General features: G+C 38.8%; 2 protein-coding genes across 2 annotated transcripts in view; one reads left to right on the top strand and one right to left on the bottom strand.

Moving 5' to 3' along the window:
• The window catches only part of LOC105453873 (dopamine D2-like receptor), a 50,285-nt gene extending 30,755 nt beyond the window's left edge, over positions 1-19,530 (bottom strand). Inside the window, exons 1-2 of the mRNA XM_011696146.1 lie at positions 17,814-19,530; positions 17,584-17,639 (exon numbers count right to left, since the gene is read on the bottom strand). The gene's annotated coding sequence lies outside the window, so the exon portion shown is untranslated. The remainder of the gene's footprint in view (positions 1-17,583; positions 17,640-17,813) is intronic.
• Positions 19,531-21,184: 1,654 nt separating this feature from the next.
• LOC105453872 overlaps positions 21,185-24,504 on the top strand; it is a 149,732-nt gene continuing 146,412 nt past the window's right edge. Inside the window, exons 1-3 of the mRNA XM_011696145.1 lie at positions 21,185-21,305; positions 21,405-21,464; positions 21,554-21,605. Of these exons, the coding sequence (XP_011694447.1) occupies positions 21,267-21,305; positions 21,405-21,464; positions 21,554-21,605 (151 nt within the window). The 5' untranslated portion in view covers positions 21,185-21,266. The remainder of the gene's footprint in view (positions 21,306-21,404; positions 21,465-21,553; positions 21,606-24,504) is intronic.

Below are 24,504 nucleotides of genomic sequence, written 5' to 3'. Positions count from 1 at the left end.
AAATATTTAACACGTAATTAACTTATGACTCTAATTTGATAACTAAACTGCATATTCTTCAGATATTAACAACTGTCGTGAAATAAAAGTTACCTGTAGCTTTGTTTAATTATTTTATTTTATTACAAATACTTAATTCAATCATGTTCATATTTACACTATTTACAGTACTAATAAATACTCAATGCGTTTGCATTTATTTATATTACCAATATATTAATAAATGAAAAATTTAAATATCGAGAATATTAAGTAGAGTAAATTTACGCTTAAAATTCTAGCTTTTGTTGTTCCTGCTAAATGAGTTTTGTAATCAAATCGGCTGAAAGTTAATATTGGAGAAGCTGTTTGTTAGGCGTTCGCTGCAGCGGATTGCATTCTTCCTGTGAGAAACTAAATACCATGAGCCTGAGCTATAATCTCAAACCTTGGAAAGCGCAAAATTAAAGTAATCTCCGTACGTACACCGGCAGTTTGTGCCGAACATGCGCTTTATTTGTTAAAGCGGCCCGCTGTGCCAAGCGCCGGGTTTAATGCATTCAATTTTCAGAAGCCCCTACAAGTTGCTTAGACTTCAACCGCGCGCTCTTTCCTTTTCTTTTTTTTTTTTTAATTCCCTTCTCTGCATTATCCAGCCCGGCGTTCACATTTGATTACGCCCTACTACAAAAACAACCAACTGCCCTATCCACGTTTTCTTGATAATTCGAGGATTCGCATGCGGCGAGCATGCGAATTAAACCGTGAATCTAAAATTCGGAGCAACGAGAATAAGATGGTGGCTAATCTCGCCGGCGCGGTGGCTAATTAGCTCTACGCCGACTTTCTATTCTATGTTCTGCAAGTTTTTATGCGGCAACGATGCGATATAATATAGCAGATAAAACCCGAGTAATAGAGCCTGGCGCACGTGCTGAACATTGTAACAGTTTTGATTATAGAGAGCGGTGAATCGAAATTTGTGAAAATTGAATATATAACTTTAAATGAAAGTTACGATCACACACGCACGCACACACACACACACACACACGCACACATGCACGCACACACACGTACGCACATGTAGAAAATAAAATTTTCGTCTGAAAAGAGAAGTTTCGGATACTTCAACTTTCCCAGTATTTACAGGCACGAAAGTTGCGCAAGTTAGATCGAAGTTCCAATGTCTAAAACTCACGACGACAGTATTTTAGGTATCACAGTTAGATAGTGCCTCAATACCGCAACAAAAGAATTTTAATTTAAACTTTTACATATTGGACAATATAAAGAGCGCGCGTGAAGCCCTTTTTTCGTTTTTACAAATTTCATCATTTCGTGGCCCTGTCTCTGCTGTTTTTTTGTTATTTTTTTTTTATAAAAGCAACCCAATTTCCAATAACAGGCAGCCGTTCGCCATATTTCGCCTCGTGTGCCCCGGTAATACAAGTTTTTAATAACATATTGTACTCTGGCCGCTTCGAAGAACTTTAACCTTTTAAGTTTAGAGCGTGTTTGAGTATTAAACACGTATTACAACGTATGGTACACCAAAAGGAGACGTAAATTCATTCGTTTTACCGCAACTTTATCCGTCGCAGTCTTCCGTCTTTCTGATGTATGCGCGAGGTGTATGATGCACCCATAGTATTATAAGGTCGATACGTGGCGTACATAATGCAAGACGTATGTAGTGACAATCGTTAACGATTGAGACCTTCGTCACGCCGGAGCGACAGCTGGAAGATCCTCATTTGTCCGTGCCAGGACCTCGCCGAACCCGTGCGCTCTAACGTTACCACGATGTATAACCGAGAGGGAATATTCGGCCGAGGAATATCGAGCAGCCGCGCGATATTCTCCTTTGACGCGCCGAGAGCGCGTCTTGGTGAATAATTCGAAAATTATGCGGTACCTTCTCACTTTCTCGTTCATATATCTTCAGCTGCTCCTGCCGCGCTCCCCGCGAACCAGTATCCAAAAAGTTTCGGGTACCGCGGTCGAAGGGGAGACGAGGTGGAACGAGTGCGAAAACAGAGATACCGCTTGAGAATACCCCTTTATCACGCATGAGCGGATTGCGTTAATATATCGTGTATCCTACCTCCCGTAAGAGTATACGTAAGATACTTAGGACTGATTAGGTTCCTGGCGCGGAAATTTGATGCGCATATTGAAGGCGTTGATGCATGCTTTAATAGAATGCCTGTTTACTGCAAAGCGAACTTCCTTCGAGAGTCGAGTTGTTAAGTAAGTTTCTTACCGGGGCAGAGTCAGCTATTACATATTTTGCGATCCCTTATGAAGACGTCGTACGATCTAACTACGTAACTACACATGCTAAATTTCCACTAAACTTGTCACGTTAACTTTAATTTAAAAAACTTTCAGAGAGTTACAAATATATGTCAATTAGTTCAATATAGTTTCTTAGAGGTTCATTTATATCAATTTTCTCATTGCACAGAGAAGAAGAGAAAAAATAATTCTAAATAACTAACTATAGCTTTTTTATCTGTTATCAGGTTATCAGCTATAATGTTACTTCATGATTCAAACGCAATTTTTTGTCTCCAAGTTTCTTCAGAAAACGAAAATATATTTTGCATTTATAAAATATTACATCTCAGAAAAACGAATTAGATCTTTGCCATTTAACGTAATTGAACAGAAGCAGCTGATAATCTGTGTAAGGATTAGCGATATATTTATGGAAAGATGGAATTGTTCGCTGCACGTCTGCTACATCCTGTCAAGATCCGACAACAAGGTGAGGTTATTTGCTAATTACTCGCTTTCAAACTGCTTATTGAGGACATCACACAAACGGTACGCGATGTACGATCCCTTTAACTTGGGATATGTTATGAGAAACCGCCCTGGGGATTTGCTCGATCCAACGTAATCGGTGAATTCAAATCAAACACTGTATAGGATAACCAGTGAACAGGATACATGCTCCGACGAGCATATAGCACACAATCATGTTACAATGTAATGCAATCTCTTATTCGGGTTCGTCCAGTATTATATAGATAATATATTTATTTAGATTATATATACATGTATATATATTACTAAAAGATATATATATATATATATCTATTATCTATATATGCATATACATATCAAAAATTTGTAATCTTTTAAGTAAATTATTAAAAGAATGATTGTGTGAGAGACATATACTGAATATTGGATAAATGTAATAATGTAAATGTAACAATAATAAAAAATAAAATGATTTCTTATCAAAATTCGTTAAAAACAAAATGCACCGTGTGAATATATTATTATTTATAGGTAACTTTTGTGTATATACGTGTGTGTGTGTATGTGTGTGTGCACGCATGTGCGTGTAAGAAACACGAATAGACAACTAATACATTTATATGTCGTTACCATAAAAACCAATATTTGTTTAGCACTCAAAACAAGCAACTGTTTATAATTACTTATTAAAATTCATCGATATCGCACACGAGTGTTAATTATTGTGGAAAGTTATTTATTTTACAATTTATTTCTGATTGAACTTTGTTATTGTAAAATTTAACGGTAAAAGTTATTATTGATTAAAAAACGCACCCTTCTATTAAGCGCAATTTATTTGGCATAAATGAAGAAAAATGAATACTCTCTTAATAAAGAATTGTTGCATGCCAATGCAAGAAAAAATTGTAGACAATGCTGCATTTTATTGAGTGTTTTAAGATATGTTCATAATATAAGTTTCAACGTATACGATACCAAATACCGTTTACCAAATAATTATAATTGTCTGCTAAAAAATACCAGTCTAAAGATCGTGTGACAGCGCAAACAGTCTAGCTTCTATTGCCTTCTATTGCAGCATTTTCTTGTTAACAAATAGTTTTTTTGTTACGCAAACAATAATGATTAATTAGAAAAAAGTTTAAATATATTTATTAGCAGCATATATATAATTATAATTTTATTAATATGTACAATATATACATATATACTATATATTTGAAATAATATGATACACGATACGATATAAATATTTATTATTTGTTTACACGCAACACATGCACATTGCTTATTAATACAATAAAAAAAAAGTAATTATTAAATGAAATACGTATTTCTATTAAGTGATTAATGGATGAAACGAAACATGCAGGAAGCATGAAAGAGCTTTCCGTTATCAGTATGAATCTCAAAGGATGTTGGGGAAAACTTTTTTAAAAAAGATTTTTTTAAAAAGCACAATTTCTCGGAGAAAAATAAATATCATAGCTGACAAATAAAAACCGTGAAATATTTTGCAGCGGAGATATTTCCGCGAATTTATGAGCAGAATCGTCAAAAATATAAAAAAAATCCGTAATATGATATAATATAATATAATATTCATTAAATTTCTCTAGTAAACCGAGTAAACTTATATAAGGATAAAAATAGTAATCTAGTAAATCAAGATTGCAGAAATACAGTAAATTTTTCAGACGCAAATCTCTTTTTGCGATACGCCCGCAGTAACGAAGATTCACCTTATACAAAATTAATTCAATTCACTTATGGAATACCAGCGGATTTCGGAATTGCTCGTAAATCGAACGGATCGATGTACGAGTTGAATAGGATCTGCGTGAACGCCCGACTTGACTACAAAGATCATCCGAGCTTTGTCTGGCGCATCAATTTCCAGTCTCATCAAACTAGTTCCGCGCGAACTTCCTCCGTCGATTCGGCTGAGCGACTTAGGATTTCTTATATAACTCTCCCCGTGGGTATTCCGTTTACGAAGCGCCCGACATATCCCTTCAAAGGGTTTCTAAACAACGCGTCTCCCGCGCGTCTTATTGTAAGCTAAGATACGCCCCAGCGACTTCGTTATCAGCGTCCGCATGTGTGTTCATACTCATTTCACAGAAGGTGGAGTAGGTAATATCACGAAAACTAAAGCGCACATCCACGTTGCGCGATGTGCCTTACTATGTATCACAAAGGGTGAAACGTGTATACTTGTAGATAAGAGAACACGGGCGCAAACTAAACTCATTCCCGGCGGGAATATGTGCGTGAATTTGTAATCACGGGGCCGAGGGTAATAAACTTAGGAATTGAAACAAACTATTGCTTGTTACAGCAGTGTGCCATTTTGTAATATCAAAAGGGAATAGAAATTCTGATGTGGATTCCTTTAAAAATTGTACACCATCGTATTTAAACGTTATATTAAATGTTCGATACTGATTTCAACAAATAAAATTTAAATACGTTTGTTCCTACGCGAAAAGAGAACTAAAAAACGATATTACTTTCACTTTCTCCGTCGTTCAAATTTCTAGTTTAAATATATAAATTGTGCGAAGTATGCTTCACGAGAATAACCACCGCTTCGAAACATTAATCGCCTGGAAGTTCATTAATCGCGCGTACTAATTGTCCACAGGGAATGATCGCGTTTTCTCTTGGTACTTGTCGCCATTGCGTTTCAAAGGATAATAACGCGACGATACACGGCTGTTAGAGTCCCACGAATAATAGTAAGGTGACCGCACAATACGCGCACACTGCAGTAAACGAGAGCGTCGAACGCTGTGCGCCAGCCGACTCGTCGTCGCGAAATATTTAATTCACGAGATAAACGCCAAATATTCCTTTCACGTCAATTTAACTAAATGGTCTATATTATTGCATATTAATGTAATAATTATCAAAAAATTTCCCATTGTTTTTAATTAAAAAGAAACTAATTACGTAAATTAATATGTATTTATTGTACTTAATACGCGTTGGATGCGCTAGATTATTTAACTGATTAAATAATAATATAATAAAAAAAGAGTTTATAGGAAGATACAGGAGAGTATCCTTTTATTTTTTAATTGCTTAAATACTGTTGTTATATTAAATACGCTTACGCAGTTTACCATTATAAAAATGAAGATGCTTCTATTCAGAAATAATATCTGTAAAAGATAAAGTGAAAATCTAGAACGAAACACATTAACGTGCTTGGAAATAATTGAGTCAAAATATGTAAATAAAATGTTTAACGTAATTGCAGCAACGAGAACTTCTTGAAATTGGAACGAATACGACAATAGCTTCTTGTACAGGGCCTTAATAAACCCGAGAACGAGGTCCTAACAGTCTACTCGTTGGAAAGTTTTAAATAGATGGCGATTCTTTTGGGACTCGTAGAGGAGGGATCAAGTCGTTAAGATTATCTCGAGCGGAAGCTGTCTCGCAAATAATAAAATAAAATAAACAGAATGCAAAACTAATCTAGAATATTAATTAAAGTGCCATGTCTAACTTAGCATAATAATATAGACTCAAGATGGTAACAATGCAACTTATGTGCTTCTCACCAAAGCAATTAAATATGCAGATTTTGTTCAGATTTTGTCGCTATAAAATTATATTTTAATATTGACAATTATATTTAAATTATAATTGGAATATAACTATCTAGTTTTACATAATTATTTAAATTCGTGGAAAGAGAATTACAATTAGATAGGTACGATTATGACATAAGATAAATATTTCGAGCTCGTGTCTTCTATCAAGGGAGAATTGCCTCTTTTTCAAAGCGATCGATCCATTCGCGCACTTTTTAATGAGCGTGATGGAGGAGGTCGCAGTCGCTGTCGCTGGCGGCCGAATCCGACAATTGACATACAACCTCATCGTGTCATTCTTTCAGTTTGCAATCACGCGCCTTCTACCTGGAATCCAAGCATTAGCAAGACAATGCACGCATGCACCTCTGCCTACCTCCGCCCCCGCGCTGTTTATCATGTACGACACGTCGCGATGAATGTGCCCATGGATCCCCCCCCTCCTCTCCATAATCTCCGATTGTCGTGGCAGCTATTGTGCGGATTATGCATGATCTTCTACCACGTAGGAGAATTTCGGAAACATGGCTTGCGGAAACCTGCGAAACAGCGCGGACGTGCGAGCGTCATCGATATCGGCGATAAAGCCTCCAGACGACACGTGCAAAAGGATGTATACCTCGCGTACTGTCGAATTTTTACGGACAATACTACATTCCTACAATCTGCAATAAAGCGTCCACCAATAATAATTTGACAACGACGTTTTACAAAAAGAATAAAAATGCAACACCGCAAAAATGGGATTATATGCTTAAAATTGGAAATAAATTAAATTCTTCCATATTACGGGAAATAATGAAACAAAATATTCCACGCTATTTTGGTGCAAAATAAATAAAATACGACGTTCCGTTACATTACATTAATTTGAGGAAACATTTAACTTCGAGTCAGAGTTTGCAAAATTTCGTGGAATTGTGCATCTCACGTTTTTATATGCAGATTATATTAGCCATAATTCTTCACGGACGTGTGCGCACAAATGTTGTTTATGGTCGCTATCCTATGATGAATGTTCTACTAAATCCTTAGTAACATGTGCGCAAAAGAATTTTACGACGTAAACATCATTTATAGGTTTCGCGACGATTGAAGTTTTTTATCATGCTGCAAAATTATTTGCAATCGGATTACTCGTAGAGTCGTAGAATCGGATGACAGGGTGAAAAATTTTGAAAAAAATATGGGAATATTTATATAGAACGTATTCTGTATGACAATTTTATATTTTATAAATTCTTAAACAAATGAAATAAACTGTTATGTTATCTTCTTCTTTCTTTAATCCCAAATAATCCTAAAAATGATTTTGCGTAGCTTTTACGCGTTCCCTTTCGAGACGCTATTAATTTTTTTGCAAATCAAAATGTTATATAAATCAGGCGCCTTTTTATTTATTCCATTCATCGGTCGCGGTATTCAGACGTGCGGAGGGTACCGTCGACACTCAGAAATGGAGTGTCGGGGCAACCACTGACGACACAATGTGAAATTTATTGGCCGCGTGTGCAGATTCTTCAAAGAGAAACGTGTTGGATATAAAATTTGCTCGTACATCACGATCTATGGCAAACTGCTGGAATTATTGAAGTCTTCTTCTGACATTCCGAACCGCCGTGTCATACAAAAAGAAGTGATTCGTATCTCGTGACTTATAGGTATGTGAAAAAAATTTTCTTATTTTGATCAAAATATGCCTCTTAACGCGTGTAATAATAAGAGAAAAATTATTGCATTCTCAATGAATGCAATCTGCATTGATTTATTCCTTTTCCCAAAGCAAATTCACGTTAATTACAACGCAGAAAGTGGTGTCAAATTTATTCTATAGTAAATTTGTAATATAATAACGTGGCTTTTGTATGACTTTTAACGTATACATTGCATTAATTTTCTTTTGCATTATTAATAATTGCATGCAAATAGATAAATTAAATATTTGGTGGCAATATTCGAATAAAAGCAAAAGTTCATCAATGTTTACACTAATGACACTTTTATCGGCGATTCTAATGCATATTCAATTGAGGTTGCATATATGTATATGCTTACAACATCACTCGGTTAAATTAGCATTCGTTGATTGCTAATTTACTTTATTTCAGCGCAGCGTGTCAGCGCTACTACTTGGATTCCTCTTAAAAAGCGACGCGGAATGATGGAACTTCCAATCGTTTCCAATCGAGTTTCTATCTGTCGAGTGTCTAACGATCCTTCTTCTATCGGAATCCTAACTTTACCAATCGTGTTCGAAAGACACTATAAGCGAAACAAAGTTCGGCTCGCTCACTTTAATCACAAAACTTTCAGAATTGTTTATCTTTTATTATCCTTAACTTATTTCATTATTCAATCGATATTAGAGACTGTTGCTGGCACAGCATACTGTCACATAAAACTGTAACAAAGTTAATGGATATGTTGAAGCGCGGCGAATAAATTAGTTATACGCGCTTGCATAATGTTATTAATCGTTAACGAAACTGGATAAGAAAAGGTATAATATTATGCGCAAATTTCCGATGATAATAGAGTACTAATACTCAAAGGAAAGAAATTACGTGTAACTTAAGTCGGGGTCGCTTCGCCTCGATGCTGAGATAATTTTGTTCCTGATTAAATGTCCGCTGAGATCGTCATACTGCGCGAATCCAGAAATTACGAAATTCTTAATGTAGCAGACCTGATCTAATCGATCTCAATTTAATCCCATTAATTATCAAAGCTACTCAGACAGAGCAGGTCCTATGAATAATGAGTAGCCATTATGGGGCTGTAATAATTAATCGACCTGCACTAGAGAAATTATTATTACAATTAGCCAGTATAATATTGTGCAGCACGTTTGTCGGACAACAATCGCTACTCGGCACTATAACGACTAATCGTAAACCGATATCAGTGTACGTACGGCAGTATGCGACTCGCAAATCGATGGGCAATTGAGCAACGTGCGCACTGCATTAAAACGAATGCATTGTTCGGGAAAATGGATTCAAATTCGCGTGATGGATCAATACGCGATTTATAAGGCACACCTTCGATCTCTCCCGATCGTGGATGAAAGCGTCTCTTCGTTCGAATAAATCTCGAGTAATTTTCGACCTTTTCGAGCGACCAAATCGAGAACGACGAAGAGGGGGAGGGGAGAGGGATAGGGGACAGAAAAGTCGATTATTATGAAGTGAAGACGTTTTACACTCTTGGCAGAAGAAGACCCTACTTTATGCCCGGTGATTATCATAGAAAGGCAATTTCAGTCTCAGACGAGACTGCAAGAATAAACGCGCAATTTCGACGACGGCGCAGCCGAAGTTTGTCCCGATTTATGTTGCCGTCTGGAGCTCGCCTGAGCGACGAGCAAAACGAAGGGGTACTCTTCCGTGTTTTATTAAGCTTGCGTTTCGGTGAATTCAAAATTACTACTGAAAACTTTGAGTTTCAACTACTTAGTTTCCCAATTACGATCAACAATATTTATTTCTTATCTCGACATCGTATAGCGAAATATTTTTGTGCCATGTAATACATTGTTGTTTTAATAATAGGTATTACAGACGCATTTTTATTTTGTTTCATGCGAGTAACGTTAATTTGAAATCTTAATATGTGCAAAAATAATTATTTTCTGTCGCAACGCTATTTTCGTAACCAACTCTTCTCGAGAAATAAAGACGTTAACTTGCTTTTTGCAAAGAAAAGTGACACGTGTGTAGAATCATCGTATTTCAAGGAACTTCCTGAATGATTTGCGATTTTCCGAATTGTTGTCAACGTAAGCGTTTTATTTAGAGGACACTGGCTCTCTCTCTGTCGAGCGAGGAAGCAAAAAAATAGCGATTTTCTCGCAGGCTCATTCAGTGAGTCATGAACGAAGTACGTGCCAGCAAAAAACGTGAGCGCGGTTACTCCTCTCTCGGTTTCTCGAGGATCGATCGGGCCGGATAATTCATTTGCCCGCCGTGGGATTTGCCGCGGCAAGAAAAGCTCTGTTTCCTCATAACGGAAATAGAGCGACGAGCTAAGGGAGACGCGGAGACGCGCGGAACATAATCGAACGGATGCAGATGCTGAAAGTTGTGGGCTAAAAGTGGCATGTTAAACGAGACGGGTTGCCTCGAACAGATCGCGATGGCACGACGATAAACATAAATGTTTAAAACATAAACGCAGCGCTAGGATTTACCGCGGGCGATTTAATTAACGTCCCCCGGTTGATCGCGCATTGTCTGTTTAATTAAATTTGCGCGAAAATATCGTAAACCCCCGAGGCGCATGGGTATTTTTATATTCATTTCTGTGCGTCTTCCATCTGATCAATTCTTGTCGCATCGACTAGTGCTTTAATCAACTTTTTCTCCCGCACTCGGGGATGCATTCTGACGAGGATAAAAACGAATGACGCATATGGAATTTATTTTCTCCCTCGTCACTGTATCAATATCAATAAATGTCACTCTATATTTATCGATAAATGCATAGAACAAAAAGGAGAGTCGCGATCTATCGTGTATTTGACAATCAAACACCCCGCGAGAATATTGCAGGAAAAAAAAATGTTACCCGTGAACGTTTGTCAGGTGTGGCTCTAATTAAAAAGCACTTCGTTCTACAGCGATATTATTATCGCGCTGTGACGTTTCTAATGTCGATTAATGTGAAAAGTTTCCGTGCTTCTTAATACACTGATAATTCAGACAAAAATTCGACCGTCAGATTTCAGGGCGAATTGAAAATAGGTCGATCATCCCTGCGAGAGATATAACGCGGTCCATTATCCAGTGTCCGTTATCCATTTACGTCGTTGGCTTTATTACCGCGGAACGACTTCGCTCGACATTTATGCAGGCAACAGGGTAACCCGGCACAGCGGCACTGACTACGTACGTGTCTAATGGGCTTTAATCCTCCGATGTTATATATATATCGCTATCGTCCCAGGTCCACAGAACAGTCACGTTCAACCTTCGGCAAACAAACCCGCCGGACTCCGGACGGCGGCCAATTCCATTTGACTCGCAAATTGGTCGGGCGTAGATAGGTAGGTAGGTAGGTATGGATATCGCTCTCCTTGAACGTGCGTATTACACGACGCATCCTCCATCTCGTTCGGATACTCGATGGAGAATCCGCTGTATCGCTCGCCGGCCAGCTCGTGAGTCAACGCGCGGATTGGCTCCCTGCAGTACTGATATCGAGGGCTCCGTCCGGGAGTGTACCGAGACTGACGGACTCGTATTTTCGGATGAATCGACGAGAAATGGATAGAGAGAGAGAGAGAGAGAGAGAGAGAGAGAGAGAGAGAGAGAGAGAGAGAGAGAGAGAGGAGAGCATGTCTCTCCGTCCCGGCTTATACGATACAACACAAAATGGATCTGCGAAAGGGGGATTGTGCCTCGAATTGGCGAGAGGGCCGCATTCCCGGAGGAACATTACGCGCGCAACTGCGATGCGTCAGGCGGATGAGGAAAATTTTTCTCGTGCGCGCTTTTCAGCTAGCGCCAGGCGATTCCCCCCTTTCGAGAGGATCGAGGCGAGAAGTCTAACGACCGTATACCCGGCGCGACCCGTTCGATTTCTCCAGCGGGCATAAATACGTCGTAGATCTCTCTCTCTCTCGTCTTCGGCTTAAAATTGGCGGAAAACCCTCTGGCGGTCTCGTTGAATCTTTGAAATTGCTGCAAACTGTACTTATCGTATTACGCGTAATAGGGCATGGATCGTGAATTTAATTCCCATCAATGCTTCGTGGGGTTTTAAATGATGGTTTAACGTAATGCGCAATATGAAATAAAAATTTTATCTTGATAAGACGCTTAGATATCATCTCTATGAAATAAAGAGATTAAAGCTTTTGTGTGCCGTACATGTAACATGTAACAACTGCAGATATTACATCTGCAGTTGTTATTACAAAAATCTAAATCCGTATATATTATACTATTAAAATATTGCGTCGACGCGTTGCAAAATAGCACAGACAATTCCATATGCATGCTAATCACAACACCGCTATTATAACATATATTGCATTAATATTAATTTCAGCGGCACCGTTGTTATTGCATTATACTACAGTAATATTCTAAATTACAATTCAATGCGGAACAGGATGTTTAAAAATAGCTCGCGCGAAAGCCTCTCTCGGAGATTTGGTTGTAAAAAGACGTATCCCTTCCCACTTTTTCTCGTGAAATTTCTATTTGCTGACGCAACTTCAGCGGCACAGCATAAACAATAATATTTCTTTAATGTGGGGGTGCCTGAAATCCTCCCAATTTTCACGTATCTTTCGTTAAATAAAAGAAAGATATTGCAACTCGACGCTCCAAGGTTTTTCGCCGCATTAGAAATTCACCAGTATCGTCGCTTCGAGGTTGGATTTCGTAGAAGACCGCCGACCGATTTCTCGACCTTTTCTCACCTGGTCCCCGAGCGAGCCAACGGAGTGGTCAATTCGCTCAAGAGAGCCCCGGCAGGCATCTCCTAGATATCGGTTTGCGCTCTCCCCCGGGACATGCACGTGCGCGCGAGAAATCGATTGATTTTATACCTTTCTTACCGGACAAGTTTGAGGCTCAGCTGGCGCGCAATACAGAGATAGACATTAACTATCAACGACGAACAACTCGCGTAACTGCGAAAAGTTCGTGTCGCAACGTAGAACATAGCGGGATAAGTAAAACAAAAAGAAGAGAAGGAGTTTGAGATTATTCCAGCACGCTTTTGCACTTCGCCCAGAGCTTCCACAGTTTCTTTGTAACGGAGAGCGAGCAACGGAGGAATCGTTTGTCGACGATTAATTTTTAAGTACGAATGGAACGCGCGAACCGAGTGAACCAAATGTATTACAATAGTCGTTGGGACGAGTGTTTGTAAAGATTCCCGAGCAAGAATTACACGGTGCAAATTACAATCTGGCAATTTCTGTATTGTCAAGATATTTAATAAAACAATAATTACAATATAATGCAATTTTTTAATAACGATGATGATTAAACGACTATATTTGCTTTAAATAAGTTTCGATCATTTTTGTCAACTTTTTTTCCAAACAAGTCGCGATAATCACAGTTATATTATTCTGTCCAAACAAATTGCAAGATTTCCTCATCTCAACGTGAGTTTGAAATGTAGCTATTAACATTTAAATAGTTCTTACGGAGCGATATTTTTACTGAAGTAATTTTGCGGGAATATCCGAGACACTATTAATCGCGGTAACGTCAATCACGTCACTTTTATCATACACGTCGGGGCTCAAAGGATCAAAGTAACTTAAATTGACATAGCGGACCACCGGTATTACGTATTCCGATATTATATACGGCGACGAATAATGTTAACGTGTGCTCGGTAGACTACCGGTGATCTGTGCTATGAGTTACTTATGAAATCTGATGCAAAAGGGGATTTGTAATCCCGTCCGCCATCAACAAAAGCCCGTTACACCCGCCACGCGGGATTCCATTCGCGTGGATTCGTAATACGCATGCACCACGTCTCTTTCCGTTTGCCACTCCCGAACCGGCGCATTACATTCGGGAGGAGAGTCTGCAAGACTCTGCGGTTTCTTGTACTAGTACGATAATTAACAGCCGGCGGCAACTTGGAACTTACGAGCCAACCGACCGACCGTCCGCGTCCGCCCGCCCTCAGGGTCCGAGAAACCACTTCGAGATTTGACGCACTGTGAAATTCCGTTTAGCGTTAATTCGATTTCGCAAATCGCGAAAGTTGCGTGAGGTTCCCACGGTCGGCAGTCAAAAGATTCAAGTCGATGGATCGGCAAATTAGCGGTCGGAAACGTTCGAATTCGCGCGCGCTCGGCTTTTGATTAAATTGAATTTCATCAACGGACGACAAATAGCTGAAAAATTACGCGAGCTGTCAAAAGTTACACGCATATGAAATATTAAGCGACATATTTTTTTCACGGGGATACAAAAAAATAAAAAGAATATTTGCTTTACAAATAAATATGATTCTATAAATAAATTCAATAGGTACAAACCATAAAAAAAGATCACGCGAATAAATATTTATAAGAACTTGTTCACCCAAAGTTTATCGCACGTGAATGTTTTTTTAATAAAATTCTGGAATTTCGAGAATTTTCCTCTCCATACTAAAAAAAGCACAAAAGAATATTTCAGATAATGACGTTAGATAAATCCACGTACGTTGTATATTGACAACGAAGGGTAACATTAATATGACGTAGGTAACGAGATGCTTTGAGAAAAAGCCTTTAAGTCATTGCGATCTCATTAGAAAGAAGGAGAGAGGAAAGGAAATTAAAAATAAATTTATTTTGCAGCGACATATTCGATTTCCGTATGACACCTCAGAAATATAACTACGTCATTTGAATGAAACGAAGCAATTAACATGATTTCAAAGACAAATTTATTCTTCAATTAATTCAGAGATCGAACGAAAAAGGAAATTCATTACAACAAGTAAAAAATTAATCTCTCTCCTTGAAATCAAAATAATCTGTACATAAATAAAATTTATTCAAAAAATATAAAGCTTTATTGTAGAGTCCGTATACGCGTGAAAGGCATAATTATATGCTCGACGTTGCCAGAGAAGATAACGGAGTCATTTATTACGGTGTTTGCGGAAAACAGTCCAATCAAATTTCATTATTCGGACTAATTACGGCCAAAGAAAATTTATGGAAGTATTCACGTCAATGCGGTCTCTCAGAATCCGTTTATTCTTATAAATGCTTTCTCTTAAGGCACATCGCTTGCTATTTCTACATTTGCCTTGCAAGTTATCGTTATAAATCCTCATCATTTTTTCCCTATGACGCATGTTATAAATGTATTTACGTAAGTTCTTTAAACGACTTCTGTATACAATTGTTTCCCATTGATGTGTCGATTTTTACAAACTTTCAATATCATTTATCATGAAAAATGGAAGACATTAGTTTCCGATTTTATAATTAATTTTTATGTGTTTAAAATAATTAAGCTTCAAAGTCCAATACACATGCAAATAGTATTTAAATTATTACCGGCACTTTCTCACTTCCAACATATTGCGAATTTTTTCTCTTACTTTTATACTTTACGCTTAATATCGTGTAAGCATAGTGCGGACAAATATTAATGGAGCTCAGTGTTATCCGACGCAATACGTATTCGTCGTTCAGTAACGCTAAGCGAAAAGTATCCGTCGGGGAACTATTTTCGAGAGATACGCAAAGAAGCGCCCCCGTGAAACGAGCGCATTTTATCACTTTGCCGAGCGCGTCTGGTTACGAATAATAAAAATACGGTCATACGATAAAAAGCTTTATTCCCCTCACAACAGGGAAGCATAAATCTCGGATTAAACTCGCGGCAGAGAACTGGATCGCTTTCGCGCCGTAATATATACGGTTCGCACGGCAGTTACGGCAACGCGGAATTGTACTTTGGACCAAATTATTCCAATAGAGCGCGAGGGGGATCGCGTCTCCACCTGTATGAGTTAAACGCTGATTACTCGTCATTGGGCTCCGCGCGACGTGACGCTGTAGCGCCGGCTCCGACGGGAAAGCCGGACGTCGTTGATCACGATCATGCCGTTAGAATACGCGATATTCGATATGATATTCAATCTGTGCTCATTTATGTGAAATACTGACACGTATTGCGAGCACGCACGGTGGGATGTAATAAAGTAGTTTTCGCAAATCGGCTGTTACCGTGCCGCTCTATCTCAACGTGCTCGTTTATTTTTACGTTTTTTTTTATCCCCGTGAAAATTGGTCTCGTTAATCTGAAAAATCCGTTCTCGTCGGATATTGTTCGGTAACAGATATTTCTATTATTATTTGTTTTCACGAAAATCTCGGAGGAGCTTCCGATATAACTTTGAGCGCACCAAGATCTGCGAAAGACGTATGTGAAATACGATACTGATGATCGTGTTAATACACAATAACAATTGTTTTGTGGCATCGTTATGTGGCAATCGATGAATCAGTAGCGTGACCACAAGTCACGAAGAGTACTAAGTTTATAATAGGTAATCAAATATTCTTAATATAATAATAGGTCAAAAAATTATGAATCATACCGATGAAAATAGTAATAGCGATAGTACTATAATTATAAGTGAAATATCAGAGAGAGAGAAATATCAGAGAGAGAGAGAGAGAGAGAGAGAGAGAGAGAGAGAAAGGAGGGAGAGGAAAGAAGGGAGAGACAGAGGAAAGAAGGAAAAGGGATAAAGCAATACAGCCCCAATAAATTCCCATTACCTTGATTCGAGAATTGAAACAGATCAAGTGTTGATTAAAAATAACGGTACTGCCTCGGGAACTGCTCAAGAACGTAACTTTTAGTAACGAAGTTATGTTGAATTATTATGCAAGTGACTTTATAATAAATTATGGAGAAATTCAGTACAATTCATCGCCGTGATACGAAGCGGGTGTAAATCGTTTACGTAAGGGCGCTCAATCAAAATATCAGTCGAAATAATGATCGGTCCAATTTCTCGAATTATACAATCCCTGATAATGGTATTGGCGTTACCATGAACGGCCATGACCGCAAAATGGCCCAATTCGGGCTCGCACGCGGGATTTGCTTGTCGCAGAGCAAGCCCTTCGTCAATATTCACGGATGCAAGAGAGAGAAATTGCGAGAAAATAGTAAGTAAAAACATTAAGAGCACTAGCGATTTAACGTATAAGAAAGGAGCAACGTTAGACGTTCGGCAGATCCCGAGAAAAAGATCTATAGAAACATTAGAGGATCTCAGATGCAAAATTTATCATAATATAAAGGTAAGCTTAGTATTTCTGATCATAATTTAAAGTTTATATAAGGCTGTTTAATCTTGCGGAAGTCGTAATACAATTAAATTTACAATTTTTCCTTACTATCTTCTGTACACAATTTATTTTTATTTCATATAAAAATATACCTTTGATTCCAATCTTATCATCTATGAGATACGAACACTATGAAGGAATTTAAGTAAAAATTTGATATTGTAAAAACACAGATATTTCACAATCAGAGAAATTACAAAATTAAATATTATATCAGCATTAATATCTTTCAGCTGTGGATCTTAAGGCAATGAAAATCTCAGATGTTACTATTGTACATATACATATATCTTAGCCATATTATATTACAATTTTCATAGATCCCCATTACCTCGCGCACTGAAATAAAAGATAATTTAGCAAGTGCTAACTTACCAAACCGAAACGCAGTAGCGGAGTTTATAGCACATCTAACGCCGTTTAAAATACATCTGTAAAATACAACGAAAGTAGCCAAATTAACAAATAGCAACGTTGAGCATAATTGATATTTCAAAAATAGTGGCATGCATTTAGTTTTTTTCTTTTTTAAATAGATATTTAGTGAAACAGTACCTAATAATTCCTTAAAAACGAGTAACATGTAACAAATAAATTACACTTACCCCGCGATGCTCCGCCGTCGTCCGATGCCTCCCAAGCGGCCCACTTCTTCCTCTCAGACTTCTTCATTGTACTCGCACAATACTCACTCGCGAACACGCGGGTTAATTACTACCGCACACATACATCAATCTCGAGAGAGCACAACGATCGCGCGATACTTTACACTCCCGTCCGCGACAATCGCGATTCTTCGTAAAAAATAAAAAATAAAAACAATCTCGTTTCGAGGGATAACAAAGAGTCGCCGTCGCGAATCACTTCCCGTCAAGCAAACCGTAGGAATTTATTTATCGCGAGTGCTAAAAAGTATTGCTCGTTGCACGAGAAACAATCGCGTTACTTGTAATACGTATGTGTCGCGAGCGCGCGTATCTCGGAAAATAATAACGAGCCGCGAATCGCGTTTCTCGATATGAGCTACGTATATAAAAATTTATTAGCCACGAGTATTCAGAAGCATTACAAGGAATGATCGCATTATAATTTATATACACGCTCATCGCAGACCCGAAGGATGATAAACGCGACGATATACCTATGTGTGTGGAGCGGCGCGTGTACGCAGAACTACGCGCCCGCTCGAGGCTTCGAGCACGAATGACCGCGGCGCGACTTTGTGTACAACCTGCCGACGCCGACGCGGCGTACGCAGGAAAACAAACACCAAGGTCTCGTGCTATTCGTTGTATTACCTTAATTTTCGATGTGCGCGTTGAGACGTGTTGAAGGATAATAAACGCGACGATATACCTATGTGTGTGGAGCGGCGCGTATACGCAGAACTGCGCGCCCGCTCGAGGCTTCGAGCACGAATGACCGCGGCGCGACTTTGTGTACAACCTGCCGACGCCGACGCGGCGTACGCAGGAAAACAAACACCAAGGTCTCGTGCTAATCGTTGTATTTTCGATATGCGCGTTGAGACGCGCGTTGTGATATGCCATAACATCTCCCGCCGTTCAAACGCGCGATTCTCCTGACGCGCACCGCGGTGTATTTTAATTAGAAAATAATCGCGCGTTTCGAAAGGTAATTGGAACAATCGTCGTCGTGAATTATTTCTCGCTACAAACTGTTGGAATTTACTCGTCGCGAGTATTTAAGAGAAACGTTGCTCGTTGACGAGGAGTGATCGCGTTACTCGTCGCGACTGCGCGCCCCGAAAAATGATAGCGCGACGCCTGCATATTGGAGCGGCAAGAATTACTATATGTACGCAGAACTATATTATACCCGCTTGAGATTCGAAGCACGAATGATAGCGGTGACGTTGTGTATAACTGATACGCCGTACGCAAGAAAACAAGAGACCAAAATCGCGTGCCGATCGTTGTATTACCTCTACCTTCGACACTCGCGTTGAAACGCTTTACGGTATGACCGCCATGTTGCGCACCTTCCGCGTTCCACCAATCAGATGCGTGCTGCCTGACGCGCGTCGTGCGCGCTGTGAACGCTGCGTCGATCAGAAAATTCGAATTCACGTAGATGGATAACTTTGTCGCGTTATTACAGTTTGTCCAATCTGACCATCGACATTAAATAAAGAAACGCTAAGTAATGATAACGTTAAATTAATAATTCCCTGCGAAACGATGAACTGCTAAGCGGATTAATTACAAGTTCAGTTCGTCCTCGAATTTAATGTGTGAATTGTTAAGCGGATTAATTACAAATTCGGAGTCTTTTTAAATTTAATGTAATTCTTTTGATTTATAAAAGGTGAAATTTATAAAAGGTTTTAATTTATTTCTCTGAAAACGGAAATTTGATTACAAGTAAATATAATAACCATCATTTAATTTACATGTAAATAAATTTTATATTAAAACAAAAATGAACTTTATTTTCCAAATAAATGTTAAATTTAATGTGCGTTAATAAGCCGTTTAACAAAATTAAAGTACAAAGAGTACATCAATTAATATATGTCGTTCCCGATTACAAAACGGAGCTTTAGATCCATTAGAATCGTCGAAATCAACCAAAAGAACACACTTGCTAATCAACATACCCATAATACATGCCAATGTTTTATTTTTTTTATTACACAGTACGTAAAATTTTTATGTATAAAATTCCATCCTACATTCTGTAACGGAAATTGATTGTCCTGTGCAGAATTATCCCAAGCGGAGCAACATGTCACGGTAACGTCATCATTTAATAATTATTTTAGTCATTTGGATGCCATTTTGATGTTATGATGATGCTTTAATTACTCTCCTTGAATACGAGTACGGAAATTTATGTGCGGGAGCCCTAAAGCTCGTAAACAAATTGATCAAACTACACTCGAGAATTGTCCAAAACGTAAAGCTATACCATTTTTAAACGCGCAGCTCTGATTGGCCAATTCGCTTAAATAAGTACGGGCTCTATTAAGCTTTACTTTTTCTCCATATATAATATGTAGATCCGTGTTAAACTAAATTCCGCGACACACCTCAAACGCTTAGAATTACAATTGACCTTGGACAGCGCAGAACACGTTAAATATTTTCAATGGTGACCGCGCCGCGCGAATCGTTTAATTTCGTACGCGGCGTACGGCACTGAACGTTTCGTATGCGAACGCGCCCTACGCTTCTATCATTTGCGCGGCGAGGCTCGAGTCGGTAGGCAGCGGCGCGCGCGTGGGCCGCTCGCCGTTATAATATATCTCTATTCTCTCGAAACGCGACGTGGTAAGCACTCAAACAGAAAACGTTATTATCCTCTATTATCCTCTGATATATTATCGATCATCAGTGATTAACAATCGCGACTACGTACATGCATATCGGGGCTGCTTATCGAAATGGATATTTCACGAGCGCGCGATTCGTTCGGTTGAGGTAACAATAAATACATCGAGGCGGGACGAGAAATTGTTGGGTCTCGTCGCGAGATCCACGGGATTGATTATATCCTTTATCAACGCTGCTCACATTCGCGTCGCGCTTATTTGGATTTTCCGTTTCGGAACATCGCGGAGTTGAGGGAGGGAGCGGGTCGAGCATTTTCCGAGTCCGTTAACCTTGAATTTTCGTGAGAGCGCAAATTCGGGCCGGGTGTTCGTTCGCGGGTGGCATTGGTACGCGTGCATTGGTAATTAAAACCTTGCCGCCCGAGGTACGTTCGTCGCAGTGATTAGCGCTACTTCACAGATGTCGGGCGGATCGCGTTCTCGCGTCGCGTCGCGGGGTACCTCTTTTCCGCCATTTTCTTACGTCACGGCGGCGTCTCGAATCTTGAAGCGCGCGTCGTGTATAACGTTAACGCCGGGAGTGCGTGCCGTTTCTATCGCCGCGCGATCGTAATCAATGTGTTTTCGCGAGTGAAATGAGTCCGCCCGTGAGCCGGCAGCGAGGAGGAACGGAGGCGGGAAGGAAAAATGAGAGGGACGACGAGGAGAAGGAAAAATCGGGAAAGGCGTCGACGGCGGGCGCGGAGGAAACTCCGACAATAAGATGGATTTTCGTCCTTGCACCTATCTTGCCGTTTGCGAGGTGGATATAAATTGTTTACCATTGCTTTATTACGTGCGACAATTACTTTTGGAATTATTAGTTATTACGGACGTTGCTGTAATTTGAATATATTTATAGGTTAGCGTGGACTATCCGATGTTTATACCCCGCCGCAGCTGCGCATCAAACAGTTGCGAGGTATAAAATTGTTGATTTTATACGTGCGACAATTACTCTTGGAATTATTAATTATTGCGGACGTTGCTATAATTTGGATATACTTACAGGTTGGCGCAGATTCCCGATGTAACCTCGCCGCTGCGCATCGTACATATAGAGGTGAGTGATCGGGGATCACGGTTTAATTTCAGGCAATGGATCTATTAAAATTGTATCACGCACGTTGTATCTCACCTACTGTGTGTTAAGCGCAATATTACAGGTAAAAATAACGCCTCGCGAATTCAGCGCCTCAAAATCGATAGGCCACAAATTATTATAGGTTTTGGGATCAATATTTAATCGTAGATTATTTCTTAATTTACTACGCATTCGTGCATGACGCACTTGTGCACGGAAAATAGAGCTCGTTACATCGTCGTATCAATATTAATAACGCATTTCCGTGTCTTATTACGCGACGCGACAAAGTATTAATTACGAGACATATTAATTGAAAATTTATAAGGAAATGATAGAAAATAATTTAATTTAATATCTAAAATGAATGTAATTTGAATTATATCTAATGCGTGCATTAATATGAAACTAAATAACTGAAACACGATATATGAAGTTGAAATTAACTGAAGTAAAGCGAATACAGTCTATAATTTTATGCGGCGGCTTATATTGTGAAGTGAAGTAGTCCGCGATTTTACATAATGGCTCCAGGATTAAAGTTATTTGAGACTTCGTGGATACAAATTTAAAGCCCTTAAGCCGCGGGAGGTTGCATAATGCATGTATAAGCATCAATGTGCTTTTATTGCATCTTTCGATCCTTACTCGTCCGGGGCATTTGGCTTGCATGATAAAGAATTTAAAAACGAATTCAGATGCGCGGTCAAATAATAAACGCGTTACGCGTGGGATAATGTTAATGTCCGCGTGCGTTTTTGTTTCTCGCGGAGGGGAAATTCTCCGTTCGATGGTTCAGACTGAAAAACAGCGAAACAAGAGTAACGCGCCCGACTGTTCTGTGTCGCGTACACATATTCCGGTCGTGCGCGCATTAAGCTACGCAAATATACATCTGAAATGAATAAATACGTCACTCACTTATGCGTTTTTCATAATTCGCGCAACCGAATGCAGTACGTATTTCTTTTGTATTCAAATATTTCACGTGGAACACACACGCGAGGAAACGGTGCGAAATAAAAGTTTAACCAGAACAATTTTCTATAACTCTCTCTGAATAAATATCGCGAAGCACCGAGAGGATAGACGGTACACAACGAGCTTTAATTTGCTCGCTTTAAGATTTAAGAGACATGTTTGCTATACCGAATATGCCGCATCAATGATTCCGATTTCGCATAAAATATGTCATGAAACTGGTAACACACAGGTATAGATATGAATTTGTAATCGGCATTTTCGTAACGAATAAAAGTCCAACTACGGAATTCTTTGGTACATTAAATATCAATATTCTGTAAAATGGCAATGAAAAATCGTGTTCCAATTTAATTAAAATTTAATTATATACTTATAATATATACGTTCTTGATATACAATTCATACAAATTTTGACATAAATGTTTTACTTTGCAGTATAAAATACTAAATTATTGTTAATTACGTACATGTCTACGCGGAAAAATACAAAAAGTAATAACACAAATGAATTCGTCAGACATAATAGAATTTTATTCGGAAAAATATCGGTCTCTCGCGCGCTCGAATCCCCGTGCGTCTCGGGTATTGTCTCCGTGCAATAGAAATAACGAGTCGCGAGTTTGCGAAAAAACGTGGAATTGCACGGAAATGCATGCGCGGACAAATTATCCTTTCTGTTCCATTAAAAAGTACGCGTCTTCTTTTTTGAATAAAGTCAAATTACATCATCGGATCACGAGCTTACAAAATCTCGCAATCCGTACGCATCGGGAATATTCGAATGCACCGCGAAACGCTTCACGGGCATTACCGCCGCGCATGATGAAAGCAGTTCGCACAATGTATCGCGAAAAGCCTCGTTACGTGCATTTGAATGTCAAACGTACTGGCATTGGGGAAACATTATTACGTAAAAAACAGTGGCCCGTGGTTTTATTCGACAGGGACGAGCCGCCGAGCGAGCGATGCGCGCTTTATTCTCTCGTGTGCATTTTGGCGTCACGCGAGCGAGGGTGGGATACGTAAAAGTCCACTCTACGCTGTTAAACTTAACTTCCGTATAGCGGTTAAAATTAATGCGCGTAAGCTCTTATCTGCATGAAATTCTTATTCGCGATTCCCCGTGGGCTACGCAAATACGATAAATTGGAAGGGCAAAGAGTTTCTTAGTTGGTTTCTCCGCTCGTTCTAAGATTCCATGTTATACAGTTATGAGAGATATGTTTCGTAATATGCAAAATGCTTTCCGCTTTCTTGCTCTCTTGAGATACCTTAAATAATGATTTCTTTAACTTTTGTCTTTTTTACATGTATATATTTCTCATATCTTCTTCTAATTTGTTATATAAATATATAAATCGCAATTATATTTATTGAAAAAAATGAAAGACAACGGAAGGAATAATGAAAGTAGACTTGAATATAATAAATACATCCGGTAATTTCAAAATACGATAAGAAAATATCGATTTACATGAAAAGTTTGATCAATTTCATTTGTGACAGAAAAGTTACCTATATAATTTAATATATTACTGTCTTAATGTAAAATTAATTATACGTCGCTCAATTAATTGAAATTGAAATCTTTCTTCTTCGATTATCGGTCATGTTATTGTTTGAAAAAAGAGGATAGGACTAATAAATAAAGAAAATAATTGGCGCAACAAATTTTTATAATTCGTTAAAAATAAAAGCTGCTTTAGGCTGGCTCTCGATATGAACGTACGTAGTATATTATACGCCGTTAAATGCGCGTCAGTAGACGTGAGATTCGTGTACAAATTTTCGAATTTACACAATATTGTGCCATCGGATCAGACACAGTTGCGAAATGCGCATTAATGCCGCACGGGAACAGGCGTTATCGCGCCGCGCCGTTGCTGCTACTGCC

Source organism: Wasmannia auropunctata, unplaced genomic scaffold (genome assembly GCF_000956235.1).
Source record: "Wasmannia auropunctata unplaced genomic scaffold, wasmannia.A_1.0 LD335994.1, whole genome shotgun sequence".
NCBI lineage: Eukaryota > Metazoa > Arthropoda > Insecta > Hymenoptera > Formicidae > Wasmannia > Wasmannia auropunctata.
Note: the sequence above shows the minus strand (reverse complement) of the source record. Positions and strands in the feature narration are given on the sequence as shown.